The sequence below is a fragment of the Pipra filicauda genome, unplaced genomic scaffold (assembly GCF_003945595.2).
Source record: "Pipra filicauda isolate LSUMZ 115617 unplaced genomic scaffold, ASM394559v2 scaffold124_size2119055_pilon, whole genome shotgun sequence".
NCBI lineage: Eukaryota > Metazoa > Chordata > Aves > Passeriformes > Pipridae > Pipra > Pipra filicauda.
This window is the reverse complement of record NW_024103707.1, coordinates 404,138-420,578: the sequence shown is the minus strand read 5'-3', so window position 1 is coordinate 420,578 and position 16,441 is coordinate 404,138. Positions and strand designations below refer to the sequence as shown.

The following is a 16,441-nucleotide window of genomic DNA, read 5'->3' as shown; positions in this document are numbered from 1 at the left end:
CTGCTTAGCATCAAGGTGGAGAGGTTATAATACTCATCTGTGGAACATCTACAGATCCCAGATCTAGGAAAACAGCTGTGAGTGATTTGAGGCAGCTACGTATTCTGCTCTCTCTAGGTTTCTGTTCAAAAAATTGTCATAAATATATTCCCTTGAATTGCTTCACTTCATCTTCCTTTCCTTAATCTGCTCCATCTCGCATTAACTTTCCCCTGGTAGTTGAGGACTACAGTGGGGAGTGTTATTTAAACAGCAGTAACAAATCAATTAAGTCAGCTGGATTTCTATACAGGGTCACCTTAACTCTACAAACCACATAAAGTCAAAAATCTGCTACACTTCTCCAGCTACCTACTGGGGAAAGTGTTTATAAACTACTATCTGAAGAATACTAACCCACACACAAAGTGCTTTGCTACAAAGCCTATCCAAAGCAGGACCCTTTGCTACTAATGCTAACTTTGTGCTATTGTTACCTAAAGAGAAATGGCTTTAATTGCTGCAACACATGGTGGGAGAATATATCTGCTTTTCCCACCAATGTGGATATCCCTGACTTTGACTGTGGTGGCACACAGATGCTGTGACTTAAGGGGGGATGTAGAGCATAGTTTGCATTCTCACTTTTCTTTGCATTTTTTCCCTTAATAAATTTGGTGTGGCCATTTTATTCTGTGATCCAAACAGTCCCACAGTTTCAGTAGAAGACTGAAAAGGCTTTTGAATCTCTCCATTATAATACAGTGAATCCAACACAAGTGCAGTTCGTAAGGTTTATCCAAGTATTGCTTAGCACTGGAAATACAATTACTTTAATACAAACCACAGCTATGTACTATTAGTACACTGCTGCATCCAAAATATAAACAAATGCAATACAAGATATACACAGTTTCAATTAACCTGAATATTGGATACAATTTCTTCTAATCTTTCTGTAGGTCTTTTACACCCTGCTCCCCTGTACACTCTCATGTGTTCTTCCATAGCACTGATTGCCCTCTCCCTCTCGAGGCCAAGTATTAATTGCGTCACTAGACACTCATTTTAGCACAGGGCACCTTGCTCAAGAAATTCATGCCCTGTTGCACATACATTATATCATCTGCACTACAAAAACACTGATTACATCTCTTTAACGTTGTACCAGCAGAAACTGTTTTTTTTTTTATCATTGCGTACGTAGGTGTTTTGCTCCTCTCAGAGCTGCTGACGCTCACTTCTCATTAGGCAGGTTTCTGGCTCTTCTTAATGAGCCACAGAAGCTAGGGTCACCCACATAGCTCAGTCGGTGCTTTTCAGCAGAATAGAGAAAGATTTCTGAGGCCCCTTTTGTACAGGAGGGGCTGGGATATATCAGAGCACTCAGGATGGTAAAACCAAACCCCCTCATTGCAGGGATTAAAAATAACTTTTCTGACAAGATCACTTTTTGCCCTTCAGAGGTGGTTGTGGAGCTTTATACTTTAATACCTTTTTTACCATACTTTAAATGTTAGTGCTGAGTCTTGCCTGTTTCAGGTAAACTTATTATTACAACAGTGACTTAGTACGATGAAAGCCTTCACAAAGCAGTCTCAAAAACACTGTCAAAATCTAGTTGTCCACTGATGTAAAAAGACTCTCAAATATTGCTTCATGTAGCACACCTCCTCACACTAAAACACATACTCCCCCCCCAAACTTCCCTTGACCATAAGACCTCTGTAAATCCTCACCCTGGAAATAGTATCAGCATCTAGTTTCAAATTATTCAGAATCCTTGACCATGGGATCTAAGGAAGACATACCTTTCCAGAGCTTCAGGTGGATGCCAACTGATGTATCCCAAAACAGAGAACTCTGCTTAAGCAACTGAATCCATTTCTGAGAGTTATGGGAGAGGACAGAAAACATCATGTTGTTTTCTTGGGGGAAAAATACTAAACTTCCCACAATGGCAGAGGGGAAGGGTGTAGATCAGCAAGTAGAGCCCAACTCAGTCCCAGGTATTCAAAGTGCTGTTTATGGCCTAACCTGTAGACAGCTACAAGATCAGATGGGGTGGAAGATGAATTTATCTTACTAAGTGTCATACCCAAGGAAGAATTTTGAAGAGGTTATTCTGGTGCCTTGCTGTCCCTGTGGCTCTGATCAAAGTAACAGTTTCATATAGACACAAGCACAGTCAGCAAAAAAGACCAATTTAATTCAGCTTCAGCTACCTAAAAACTAAATCCTCATTTCAATCTCCCCAGAAATGAGAAGAAAAAATTATGTCATTTTATAACACTTTCTAGGGCAAGCAACATGGGTGTATCCAAAGACAATTCACCTTTCCTCCAGTGGCTGCAGAACCTAATAATTAACTTTATCTAGGAAATTAGCTTTCAGATGGATGAAACGATGTGAGGAGTCACATCTTGGCAGTGGAAGTCTCCTGTCTATTGCAAGTAAAAGACCTTTCCTATGTTTCTTCTTGTTGTGGTATCTTGAGAGTCCTACATCCATTAGAGCATGTTTTCCTCCACTTCAAAGCAGGGAATTGATGTTCATGATAAAATCTTTTAACTTCCAAAAGCATTCCCTATGACGTAATTTCTTCTCAAAAAAAGGTTTGCAAAGTGTAAAAGAAATCACAGAAACTTTTTTTTTTACGTTAGGTTCCACCACTCTTTAAGTAAGAAGACAATCTTTCATGCAAGAGAATGGTGTGTTGTGCCACAAAAATGTCTGGGCAGCCTTCATGTCGAGAAGCTACAAAAGATTAAAAACAATCTCTGTAGAAGCAAAAACTGTCGCCCTGTTTCATAAAGAAAGGTGGCCATACAAGCTCACCTCATGGTGGCTTTGCTGGAACTTCTTTCTGTGACAATAGCATTGCTGGCTGTCCTTCTCAAAATGCACTGTATGCGTTTCTGAGGTGCCAGGCTTATAACCGAAATCCATACAGTTTACAAAAATTTCACAGAATAAAAAGGGCAGTTCCACTTTCTTATCTCTATTCACATCTGAAAGTACTTCCTTGGACTTCAAAAAAAATTCATTTGAGATTACGTGGCACTCTAACAAGTGCCACAGCTCTTGCCAGGAATCCTTTCTTCCTACCCAAAGTGAAGATGCAGAATTATTTTCAGCTTCTTTTTTTTTTTTTTTTTGTCCCTCCACCCGGCATACACAAGAGTGCTGGGCATTACAGAAGTGCTAACATGGAGCAGCTGACTAATTCCCAAATATTTCAAACTGCTCAAGTAAATTGCCTGTACTTTCCCTTTGGGGGCCACAGAATTAAAAGCAAGGATACTAAGGTCACCTTGTTGCAGTGAGTTCTTTTATTTTGTGACCAATGTGCCCTGATGGTATATTCCTGGACTAAACTAATCATCATAGCTGTGTCCAGGAAAGAAAACTTGTCCTTTCCTCCAGAGGGTGGTTGTAACCCATTTCCAAGTACCCGAGGATTTTCTCTACACCCTGAAACTTGAAAATGAGGCTCCTCTTGCTCCTCTTCCATTCTCAGCTTCACCACTTCTTGTAGCACATTACAGTTGTGGTTTCTCTTACAAGCCTTAGGTTTGCTACAGAGGGAAACATTTCATCGCTTGTGGAAGTTTGAGGAGTGCATTTTCTGCACAATCCCCAACCACACAACTGCCTGCAGCTACAGGGAACTAAATCAAGCGACACAGACAAGCCCTTCCCCCTTCCTAGGTACTTGTATCCAGAGAACTGGGAAAAGAAAAGCCCAGCTTAGCAACAAATAGAATCTGCTTTAGACACGGCAATATATACCTGTAAATACCCGAAGTCACGTGTTGGTTTATCACCTGCATATCTCATTTACCTTCTTTAGCTTTGGAATGGAAAATATTTGATCCCATTCAGACTGAAGGATCCTCTGACTCTTCAAGGCAAAATGCCCCCAAGACAAAGGACACATTTCCCATCATGCCAGAGTATTTAAATACCTTATTTACAGTTGCCTTCAGATTCCTCAAAGGCCTGGTGAAAACAAAAGTGCCTCGTAGGACTGGCAAATTACAGCTATTTCAGGGAGTGGGAAGAAGAGAATTTCAGAGGTGCAGGGAATTCTCCGGCAGCTGTTCCATCTCTTAGATACAAAAGGAGAAATTTCCCACAGGCACACAGAAAAACCTCTGCTACTAGCCATTAATAGCTTTATAGGTCAAAACCTTTACTTCTTTGATAGAGCTTACAGGCAACAGCTAAAAGGGTCACACACCCATTCCCAAATGCTGTACTGGCTTTAGTGCAGACAGCTGCCCTTATGTCAACCTGAAAACACTCATTCAGTTAAAAAGCCCATAAGGCAGAGCCAACAGCAGTAAAAATTTGAAATGATGGTAAAATGACCTTAAACTGGAAGAGGAATCTATTGACGAAGCACAGGTGAAAAACACCTGACCCATAACTCTTTCACAAAGTGATACAGCTTTTTACTCATCATCCCACAGGAAAAATCCAATTAATAAGGTCAAGTGCTACCCTCTGTCACAGACCTAACAGACACATTCTTCTTTTAATACTCTGCTTCTTTCCACACATATATATCTCAGATATCAATAAACCAAATCTCTCAGCAACAGCACTACCAGTTAGGAGCAACTCCTCCCAAGGGACAGGAAAACAAAATCTGAACTCTGAAGTTTGGAAAAGCAGCTAGATATGGAGCAGAAATTAATCTTCTGCCTCTCAGAAGATGATTTTTCCCCCTCTTAATTGCTGCTTTCAGAAAACTTTGGTATGGTGTGATTAACAAGGCACTTAAATTTAATAAAATAACAGCTGTTTTGTGTTATTTTTTAAGAGATATGTAAATTAGAACAATTTGTTGAGTTGCCTAATAAATATTGTAAAGCCTACTCAATATCCTTGTGGCAGTAGGAATAAAATTTTTAATAATTGCCATTTTCTACATTACAGATTCAGTTCTACTAGCAGTAAAAGTCTGTTTCCCAACACTAGCAAAAATATCCTCATCACATCACACACATACTTCTCAAAAGGGAAGCATTTCAACTAGAAATCTTTGGATGTACTTACTGAGATTGTACCATTGTCTAGACCTATGGACAGCCTTCTGGTTTCCGGGTTAAAAGACATGCATGAACATGGAGCTGAAAAAAATGAACATGTTGATGAAGTTAACAAAACTGTGATTCTCATTTTCTTGAAGTTCTGGAAAGCCTTAAACTAGCTAACATGCTTTATGATGCTGTTCAGCATTTTGCCCCTTCCAATAGACAAGCATTAAAATAAATGTGTTCTTGCAATTCATTCAACCCTATCCTATTAGGACACAGAACAATAGATATTTCTTGCTCCAGTTCCTTTATTTTTCCTTACTAGTTATCTAAAAACAGGTATTTCATACAAGACCAGTGGTGGTGTTTTGATACGAGCATCTGACATTGCAAGATAAATCTGAGAGATTAATTAGCTGAATAATTTAGTTTTTACATTTGCCTGAACTTTACTGACAATAAAACAAAACACTGTATTAGTAAGAGGCCTGCATCCTACACCTGCAGTAAGAAAGTTCTCCTGTAGGAGTCAACATATCACCTGATACTAAGGACTAAGTCCAACTGTCCCCTAGTGCAGTTGCATCACAGACAGCACTATGACAGTATCACATACTGTGGCCAAAATAAAAGTTTGTTTCTTAAACTACCCATTGCTGGATTACATTGATGTTACTCAAATAAACACCAGAATATACTCCTAAATTGCACACAAGTCAATCACAGTATGCTCCTTCAAGGATTGGCAGGGTTTGCACCAAGATTAAAACCAGAATTTTCTTGAAAGAATTCAAGAGCTATGCTTGGTTTAAAGTTGCATTCAGAAAGCAGGAATTGCTTTTACTGCTCAACACAGCAGCATGAAGCTAGGAGTCCTCCTGTCCCAACAGACACCTTTGGGAATTATTTTTCAGGAGCTATTGCCAACTGCAGGTAGGAGTTGGCATTGCTCCTTTGGTAATGGTAAGAGTGTTTTTAAAACCGTATTTTTGTGATAAAGTAGAATCAGATGCACTTTTAGTTCTGCTTTCCCCCCCTCTCTTGGTTTCTACTCTCCCTTGAGATTACTTGTGTGTTTTTGTTACTAACAAGCTTGGAGTCCTTTCTTTTGAAGTCTTGTAATCTGGTAGATTCTCAATTTGTGTGATGTCACACTTGGGACTAAACAGTCCATATCTTAGCAAATCTTCCTTGATAGTTTAGTTGGCAGCAAAGCTATATGAAGAACAGGAGAGTCAATGTCGACTATTTAATAAAACTTTTTCTACCTTCAGTATTGAATCCCCCTTGAAACATTTCCTGAAGGACAACTAACCGTAAGCAGAAAGCCTACCAGATCCACATCCAGGCAGGCACTTTGGCTTATATCTTTCCTGGAAGGGTTGACAATTAAATCAAAGAAAAGGTTTCAGTTCAAGGAAACTGACATAAAGAAAACAGGAAAATTAAATCAGGCCTAGGGACAGTGACAAAATTTCTCCTTCCTGTACCTCTCCCTCAGGAAAGGCAAACTTTAATCATCCCTTCAGATAGTGATGCACTACTATTAAATTGAGGCTTCTAGGGTTGTAGCAGAACAAGACAGTTGTAGAAAAAATGAACAGGAAAAAAAGCAATTCTAAGCAGAATAAGCATCAAGTAATTTTAAAGGACTTAAATCCGGAACAGACATATGCTACATATCAGCTTTTAATGCTTGACACTGTGCATACATTGAAAGAGATACTAGTAAGTCTGAAGGCAACTAATAGCTCACAGAGAAAAAGTCTCAGGTAAATTACCTATTTGAAGTGTGCTTTTCCAAACACTTCAGATGCAAAAGGTTCAACCAATTGCTTGACACAAATTGATTACAAAAGAAGTAACTTCTTAATTCCAGACCTGTGTGTATACTACTACAGTCATAGTAGCATAAAGATACTTATTTTGCTATAATCATTTTCATAAGGGAATTCTTCAGTAACATGTACTCTTACAAAAATCATTATGTCATCACTAAAATTTTGTCCACCCTAGCTACACTAATGTTGTTAAAGTGATGCCAATTGTAACAAGACTGAAGCAGCTTATATATTAGCAAAAATAAGATGACATTCAGATACTTAAGTACTTAGGCTCATTAAAAAGAGGGAAAGAAAAGAAGAAAAAAAAAAGAAAACAAAAATTTGAAACCTTAAGCTTCTGAGATATTTAAGATCCTTTTAAAATAATATCCAGGAAAAATAACAGCACTCTGAAGGCTCTACTTGAGTACCTAGCTATGGTTTGGATTTCAAACTGAGAAAAGGTTGATCTGAACTATTATAGAGGACAAACAGGATATTTCTGATGCAGAACTCTGGCTGTAGTCTTATCTTAAATTTAGAGCAAATATACACTGATTTTTGCCCTTGAAAGGTGAATTTTGGAGGAAAAACCCTATTACATACTTCACGTGCTCAACAGTGTGACCTCTATTAGAGGCTGACAGAAGTAAAAGAGAAATACAAAATTTGTAGCAGTTTCAGGGTCTTTAGGCAACTTTCAAGTGCCTATATATGACACAGTTTAAGACCAAAGGAGTATGTTTTGCCTTGCAGTTTTTTTAGCCTCCTGTTTAAAGCAAAGTGTTAGCTATGAAAATTATCGTAAGACAGGCAGTGTATTATCTGCCTCAAAGACTTGATACTCCATTGTTCCTCACTACAATATATCCTTTACTCCATTCCACATCTGCAAGAGGTTTTTTTGGTTCTTTTTGGGTGTTTTAGAGGTTTTTTTATTGGCAAACTTTACTTGACTCTTGACTACAATTCCTTTGCCTTTCATGAATTTGTGTCTGCAAAGTTGTTTTTTTTTTCCTCCTGTACAGACACTGTTCAAGTCACAAATCTAACCATGAGTAACCAAGAGTACACATCTATCCATGAGGAGGGTTAACATGCTGTTGTTAATGAGCTGTTGAGACAACAGTGGTGTGAAAGAGGTGTGTCAGTGCGGTTTCCAGCTTACCTAGGTTACCATACTAACAATATAACTGTGAATGACACCCAGAGCTCTCTTCTTTCTCATGGGCTAGAGATGATAAAAATTGTGGCCACTGTGCTGTACAGAATTTTCTGACTACAGAAGCACTCATAAAAAGGGCATAAAACTTTGTAATTGGGGAAATCCCACCTCTAAAGAGCAGCAAGTGTCCCTACTCAGAAGAGATCTATAATCTTGATATTTTTTTTCCAGATATTTAATGGTTTTCACATTCAGAAAGCACTGATGACCTTATTTGGGTGCAGAACCAAAGCACATAGCTGACTCAGCCCAACTCCTCATTCTCCTCATGTGCCAGAGGATCTAGGGCACAGACTCAGTTATTAAGGCTACCTGATATCAAAACATAAAGTAGTTTAGATCACGCACCACCATAGTCAAATCACAAGTTATATTGATGGGGTATCTATAAGGTAGGACTGCCAGTCACATCTTGCTAAGCAGCACAAAGGCACTAATGTCTCTCCTACAATTTTACACAGAGAACCTCTGAGCAGTCGTTCTTTAAACAACAAAATCCAGTATGGACTTAAAGCAGAGCACCCTCAAAAAGGTGATTCACACAGAAACAGACAAAATGATCATTTGCAGTCAAGTGCAGACTCATGGAGATGCTGACTCAGAGCTTTTCCTATGATTTCCTAGCTTAAAGGCATGGTTGATATAATTGGCATTGCTCCAGTCATTAATTATACCTGATCATTCTTGAAATCGGCAAATAACACAGCATAATTTTAACATCTTGTGCCTCAAAAGCTTACCAGCCTTCGAAATGAAGGAGCTCTAAAATAGTCCCCCTTCAGTGGATCTGGATCTACTCCATCATTTCCACTGACGTTGTTATTACTGGCAATAACATAGCTTTGCTAAGACCAGAAGAGAACCTAAAGAGATTTTTAAAATGCAAATGTATGAAAAAACACCACATGGAAAAACAGAAGTATCAATGCCAAATTGCTAGAATAGCCATTTCATAACAGTTTAACCGGGGAAAGCAAACCTCTCAGGACAGGTCAAGGGAACTCAGGCCACTGTCAGTGATCATGACGGAGCTCCATAGACTGCCACATCATTAGCTAGTTTCCAATACCTTCTTGTGCAAACTTGAGCAGAAAGTACCTTTGAGGATTGACATATTCTTATGAGCTAGTCCATTACCAAAGGAAGATGAGAGATCTTCCTGTTTTCTTAAAGCAGGCAAACACCATGGCTGCTCTAAGGTCCCAGGCTGATGTTGTTGTAGTACTGAAACTTATATCTATTAAATATTTTACATATCACAGAGACAGATGTCTCTTCCAAATCTACCTATCTTAGCTTAAAATAAGTCTTTCTCCAGACAGTAAGAATACCTCAATGAGATTTGATATGTGCTCCCCAATCTGGATTTAAGGTCAGCTTTGCAAGCTTTCCAAAGACAGGCTAACCCAGCACATCTGAAGCTGATTGAGGAGCATTAGCACATGCCTGCCTCTGGTGACCTGTAAAGTTATATTCCTGCAATCAACACAGGGTTTAAGGCAAACAGCGAGGGCTGTGATTTCTTTAACTGTCTCTTGGAAAAGTGGACATTGATTTGCAGTTTCTCTTAAAGCATGTACACTCTCTCTGAGAGAGGAGGCATACAGCACACAATAATGGAAGGATCCATTAGGGACATTTGGTTTTCCACATTTAATTGCAGAGGTAAAATGATTCTGCTTCTACACTGGAAGAGTTGCCTTCCCTGTCTAGTATCCTCTCTATCATATTAGCTGCAACAGGATATTAAGTTCTTACCAAATAAAACCATTTACCATTGCACTCTAATGGACTGAGCACATGCAGTAGGAAGGGCAGAGTGATTTATACTGGAGACTTACAAAGCTTTGTGGACTCCATTGGGGCAGAAAGAGAGGCTACATTTTGAGTTCCCACATTTTAAAATCTATATTTGCATTAAATGCTCACCCTTTGCTAACATGTCTGTGTCCTTTTGCTGCTGTAACCTCTGATGCCCCTCAGAAGCATTAGTGTGTAACTTGATAAAGCTTCACTGAAACCACGAGAATTGTTCAACAATAACATTTAATACAGAGAGGTAAGCTTGCAAATGGTCATAAGCATAAAGCTTCATCAAAATCAGAAAAGCCAGACTGCAAATACACAGTTGATATCGAACCTCTCCTTATACTTACATGGCATTGCATGGTATATACTGGGCCAGTACTGCCCACTGTCTCTCTTCAGCCAAACACGAACTGTTCTACAAAAGAAAAAACACAGCATACATGTGAGGAAGAGTGGAAAAGTAACCATGAATGAAAACAATGTGGTGACGATGAATGTACAAGACCTTCTTCAAAATTAAAGTATTTTGCTGAGAGGGAAAATAAACGTGCAAAATCCTACAGCAGCCTGATACAACAAACTCAGATTAACCCCTGTAAGGTGATGAGGGTAGACCACTCTTTGGTTCCATGTAGTATTCAATGTCTTGTCTGAACATACCACAACAGTATTTGGAAACTGCTATGCTTTTTTGTTCTTTGCCTTTACAAGGACTTGAACGTGACTGTTCATTCAATGCTTCACATGAGGATTTGGGACACCATATGTAGACCAGGAAAGTATTCCTGTATCAGCACTTCCAGTGCTCTACAGAAGCCTTCCCCACTGGCACTTAGGGTAGGCCTTGGTCCATCTGCTGCCTGTCGTTTCATTGTTCTGCTTCAGGAAAACCTCTAAGAAAAGGAATGAGGTTCTGAGATTTTCAGCTTCTAATTACTAAGATTACATCTATCTGTGTCAACAATGAGCTCTTCAGCTTCAGGACCTTCTTCTCTCCTCAGTGCACTCAGGATGCTATGAAATGCCGATTGAGCATGAAGAAGCCGAACTCTTATCCTTCTCTCAAGAGGGTGACTAAGGTGACAGGCAGCCTTATAGTTCTCTGCCCCATCAGTTTGCAGCTGCTGTCCTTGAATAGGGGCACTTAGAACCAAACATTGCTACCCACAAACACATCGGCATTTTCCTTTCTGCTAGAAGATCTTCCCAATCTATCTCAGGATTATGTTTGCTTTCTCATAATCATATTATAGTGTCAGCTCCCTGACACTAAATCCATGCCCTTCAGACACTTGAGATATTTGTTGCTTGTTTCCTTAGCAGAGGATCTGGACTGATGCTGTACCACCCGGGTCATTACATATTTATTATTTCAGTCCTCATTGTCATTTGCTTGCTTTGGTCCAATCTCTGAAGCTTCTTTCTAATTGAAGCTCTCTCTTAAATTCAGTTAATCAGTTAATTTCATCAAAACATGTCTAGTAACAGTGTCAACAGTTAAAGAAGCAGGCAGCCAGTAATCTCCTGCCTGTTCCTGCACAGCCCATGGTCACCTCAATAGGAAAAGGAGGACACTATTCCAGAAAATCCTTTACAACTCTCCTTCAGCTATTGAGAGAAGAAAGGAAAACATATTAGGACAATACTGTATCAGGGTTATTGTAATCTGTGAGGTTTCAAGGCATACCTAATGGCCCATTACCACAAATTCTCACCATCAATATACTGAAGACTTCTTTAGTGTTGAAAAAGAAATTTAAAAACTCCACCTCTTCCTAAGTATGCAATAACAGACAATTCAGAAGTATTCAAAAGATATGTCTCTCTAGAAACTAAATATCTGCATCGGTAACAGCAAAAGCTTAAGCTGATGTCATTAAATAAACATAATAATAGTAGCATTTGAAGTCCAAGTACACCACTGACAGTTTTATTGCTTTTAGCAGAGACACACTGTCATTAGAAGTAGGATAAGGAAAATTATTTAACAACTGCATTAAACTGCATTATACAGTACTATAAACCCCTGTTGTAGATTAGGAAATCAGGGGAATTTTCCTTCCCCCTGCCCCACTCCAAGGTAAAGAAACAGTGAGCGGGGGGAAGGGAGGTTATTAGCATTACTAAAGATGTAGCTAGCCTGGGTTGATTGCCCACTTAGGAGAAAGAAAAGGCTGGGCGGGGAAGCGGAGCAGGGGGAGCCCTGGCCGGGAAGGTGAGAGGGGTGGTGTGTGGCTGTCTCGCTGGGTGCAGACAGGCAGTTTGTTGGGGAGGGGGACTGGAGGTTTAGTTCCCTTTTTGGCTGTTAATCCTGGGGAGTTCGACCTCTTGTCCTGTCGGCTTTGACCTGCCTGACTGTCCCGCCCGCCGGAGCTGCTGTGTTTCATCGGAGAGTTTTGCTTGCCTGCGGGAGAGGAGTTTTGGAGACACCACCACTTGAGACTGCAGTGAGTTCTTGCCACTCGAGACAGCGGTGAGTTCCCGTGGGAGTGGGCGGCCTGCCTTCCTTTTTGTCCCCACGGAGACGAGGACCCCCCCATCTCCTCGGCTTCCCCCACGCGGCCCGGGACCACCCCTCCGGTCCCCTTTCTCCCGCGGGTGACTGCCGGAGCCCACAGCGCCCCTGCCGACCACGACCGGGTACTGCAGGTCCTGCACCTTCCAGCGGCCCAACAGCGCCCCCTGCCGACCACAACCGGGTACTGCAGGTCCTGCACCTTCCAGCGGCCCAACAGCGCCCCCTGCCGACCACAACCGGGTACTGCAGGTCCTACAGCTTCAGCGGCCCGACAGCGCCCCCTGCCGACCGCAATTAGGACCGTGTTAAAGGACAGAGGAGTATTCTTTTAGACTTGTTGTTGTGGTTGTTGTTGCTGGTGTTGTTGTGTTTTGTGTTACTTTTTTTTTCTTCTTTTTTTTTTCTTTCTCTTTTGTACCAACATTTATATATTTCTTAATAAAGGGTTGTTATTTCTCCTGGTTTTTTTTCCACATTTTCCTCGAGTAAAGCCCCTTAAATTGACATTACAATTGCAGAGAGAGAGGAGTTTGGTCTACCTCACAACTCATCCTCTTTAGCAAGCAGTCCAGTCTTTTCAGACTGAGACATTTTTGGCGCCCAACGTGGGGCCTGGAAAGAGGAAAGGTGGAAAAAGAATAACTACCCTTTGTGTGAGTTACACGCTCGTGTGATTGACACGCGTTTTTTGAACTTGTAGGCACCATGATGTTAGGGGTTGTTGCTTTCCTCTGGCATATAACCATGCCAAGATACCTGTCCCACCTGTCAACGTGTTTCAGTTCGGATACTAGTACTTACATTGCAATAAGTACCTTCGAGATTGTGCATTTGATATATGACACGGCAAACTCAGCACCTGTGGTTTTCATCCGGAACATATCCTCAAGGATGCGCTACTGCTCTAGCCTAAGCTGTTTTCTCTGGGGTTTTGAGGATAATAGTACCCATTCTTATGGGGACACACAGGGGAATGCACGCGCCCAACCCTTTATTCAGTTCCCTTTTGGATACAATACAATGGTCTCTGGGAAGTTTAAATCATTTTTAGATATCCGAGACATTTCAATGGTTGGGCTTTTCATCCTAAATTGTGCCACTATAGCATACCTGATATACCAAGCCAAGGCCAAGAGTTACCGAGAAGGCGTTCAGGAGCCTGACCCAGGGGTGGAAAACCTCGAATGGCGTGGGTTATGGGAGGACATGGGTAAATTCCTAGAAAGTTGCTCAGCTCCCATGACATGGAAGCTTACCCTTGAACAACTCCTGAACCCTATAAAAATAATGAAAGCTGTGAGGGAGAGGTGTTGTGATGGATCCATGGAGAAGCAGGTGGTAGCTGCATGTGGGGCCTTGGCCATTGCCTACAGGAAGTTGCTTGGTATGGTGCAGCATTCCCAGGGGAAAGGAAAAGATAAGGACAAGACGCCTAATACCAAGGCGACTCAGGATAAGGCAGAAACTAAGGGGCAGACTAAACCAACGGAGGTTGCCACTATCCACAGGAAGAAATGTAAAGCCAAATCAGCTCGCCCAGTTGACGATGATGGAGAGGCAGGGTCCTCACAAGCGGCTGCTCCAGAGCCAGAAATCATCACTGAGTCTTTATCGTATAATAACCTCCGGAATTTACGGGCAGACGTTGCTCGTCGTCCTAGTGAGCCCGTTCTGGCCTGGATGATCCGAGTTTGGGACTCTACAGGTGATGCAGTAAACCTTGATGGCGGTGAAGCGAGGTTCCTGAGATCCATTGCCCAAGATGTGGGTATTGAGGAGGTGTTTGTGAGGGAATCGAAACCCCTGTCTCTCTGGGCACGGCTCGTGGATGGTGTGAGAGAGAGGTTCATTTACAGAGATTCCTTGCAGGCAGATCATTACACCAAGAGTTGGAAGACCATCGAAGAAGGAATCCTACGGCTGAGAGAAATGGCATTGCTAGAAGTACTGTTTGGGGGGGATGGGCAACCTACCAACGATCCTGACAAGGTTAAGTGTACACCACAGATGTGGTGGAGCTTTACACGTATGGGGCCGTCTATACATAAAGGTTACCTGACATCATTAGAGGCTGGGGAGAAGCGGGAACCAGTGATGTCTGTAATAAATAAACTTCGGTTGTACGACAGTATGATCGAAGGACCGATACAGGCCCGCATCTCCTCTGTAGAGACAATAGTTAATGAACTCAAGGAATTAACTACAGGGTTGAAAGAGAGGATTGAGAGAAACAATCTCCATACGGCCCCAGTGAGAACCAGACGCCCCCCAGCTAGAGAGAGCAGACAGACTTCACGAACTGAGTTGTGGTACTTCCTAAGTGACCATGGAGAAGACATGAGCCGGTGGGACAGGAAACCTACTCGGGCCCTAGCAGCCCGAGTACAAGAGTTGAAAGAGAAAGAAAAGGGGAAGTCTGCGAAAGTGAGTGCCGTACCAGTATCCTGCGGGCAGGGATCTGACTCGCTAGAGGGCACCTCCCGTCGACATTCGCAAGAGGGAAACAATGACTGGCAGGATGGAGACGAATGTTAGGGGGGCCCTGCCTCTAGCCAGGTAGAGGCACGGGACAACCGTGTCTATTGGACTGTGTGGATCAGATGGCCTGGCACGTCAGACCCACAGAAATATCAGGCTTTGGTTGATACTGGCGCTCAGTGTACGTTAATGCCCTCGGGACATGTGGGACCAGAGACTATTTCCATTTCTGGGGTGACTGGAGGATCTCAAGAGTTGACCATAGTGGAAGCTGAAGTGAGCTTGACTGGGAAAGACTGGCAGAAACACCCCATTGTGACTGGTCCAGATGCCCCATGTATCCTGGGCATTGACTATCTCAAGAACGGGTACTTCAAGGACCCCAAGGGACATAGATGGGCTTTTGGAATAGCTGCTGTGGAGACCGAGGCGGCTAAACAGTTGAACTCGCTGCCCGGCCTCTCGGAGAGCCCTTCGGCTGTAGGGTTGCTGAAAGTCGAGGAACAGCAAGTGCCAACCGCCACTACAATAGTGCATCGCCGGCAGTACCGGACGAACCGAGACTCTGTGATCCCCATCCATAAGATGATCCGTGAGCTGGAGAGCCAAGGGGTGATCAGCAAGACCCATTCACCTTTCAACAGTCCCATCTGGCCTGTGCGTAAGTCTAACGGAGAATGGAGATTGACTGTGGACTACCGTGGCCTGAATGAAGTCACCCCACCGCTGAGCGCTGCTGTTCCAGACATGTTGGAACTCCAGTATGAGCTGGAGTCCAAGACAGCGAAGTGGTATGCCACTATTGACATCGCAAACGCATTCTTCTCCATTCCCTTAGCAGCAGAGTGTAGGCCGCAGTTCGCTTTCACCTGGAGGGGCGTGCAGTACACTTGGAACCGACTGCCCCAGGGGTGGAAACACAGCCCCACCATCTGCCATGGACTGATCCAGGCCACATTAGAGAAGGGTGAGGCTCCAGAACACCTGCAATACATTGATGACATCATCATATGGGGGGACACAGCAGAGGAGGTTTCCAAGAAAGGGAAGAAAATCATCCAGATCCTCCTGGGAGCTGGTTTCGCCATAAAGAAGAGTAAAGTTAAGGGACCCACCCGAGAAATCCAGTTCCTGGGGGTGAAATGGCAAGATGGGCGTCGTCAGATCCCGACAGAAGTCATCGATAAGATCACAGCCATGGCCCCACCAACCAGCAAGAAGGAAACGCAAGCTTTTCTGGGTGCCATAGGTTTCTGGAGGATGCATATCCCGGAGTACAGTCAAATCGTAAGCCCTCTCTATCTAGTTACCCGAAAAAAGAATGATTTCCAGTGGGGCCCTGAACAGCAACAGGCATTCGAACAGATTAAACGAGAGATTGCACATGCTGTAGCCCTTGGGCCAGTCAGGACAGGGACAGATGTGAAAAATGTACTCTATTCTGCAGCTGGGAATAGAGGTCTCTCCTGGAGCCTCTGGCAAAAGGTGCCTGGTGAGACTCGAGGTCGCCCACTTGGGTTCTGGAGCCGAAGCTACAGAGGATCTGAAGCCAATTACACCCCAA

The 16,441-nt window shown here is 42.5% G+C and overlaps 1 protein-coding gene across 1 annotated transcript in view; it reads right to left on the bottom strand.

The window, feature by feature from the left end:
* Nucleotides 1-12,990, bottom strand: part of WDFY2 (WD repeat and FYVE domain containing 2) — a 32,975-nt gene extending 19,985 nt beyond the window's left edge. The window contains exons 1-3 of the mRNA XM_039389318.1: nucleotides 12,944-12,990; nucleotides 10,229-10,296; nucleotides 5,044-5,117 (exon numbers count right to left, since the gene is read on the bottom strand). Of these exons, the coding sequence (XP_039245252.1) occupies nucleotides 5,044-5,117; nucleotides 10,229-10,296; nucleotides 12,944-12,990 (189 nt within the window). The remainder of the gene's footprint in view (nucleotides 1-5,043; nucleotides 5,118-10,228; nucleotides 10,297-12,943) is intronic.
* Nucleotides 12,991-16,441: the final 3,451 nt, after the last annotated feature.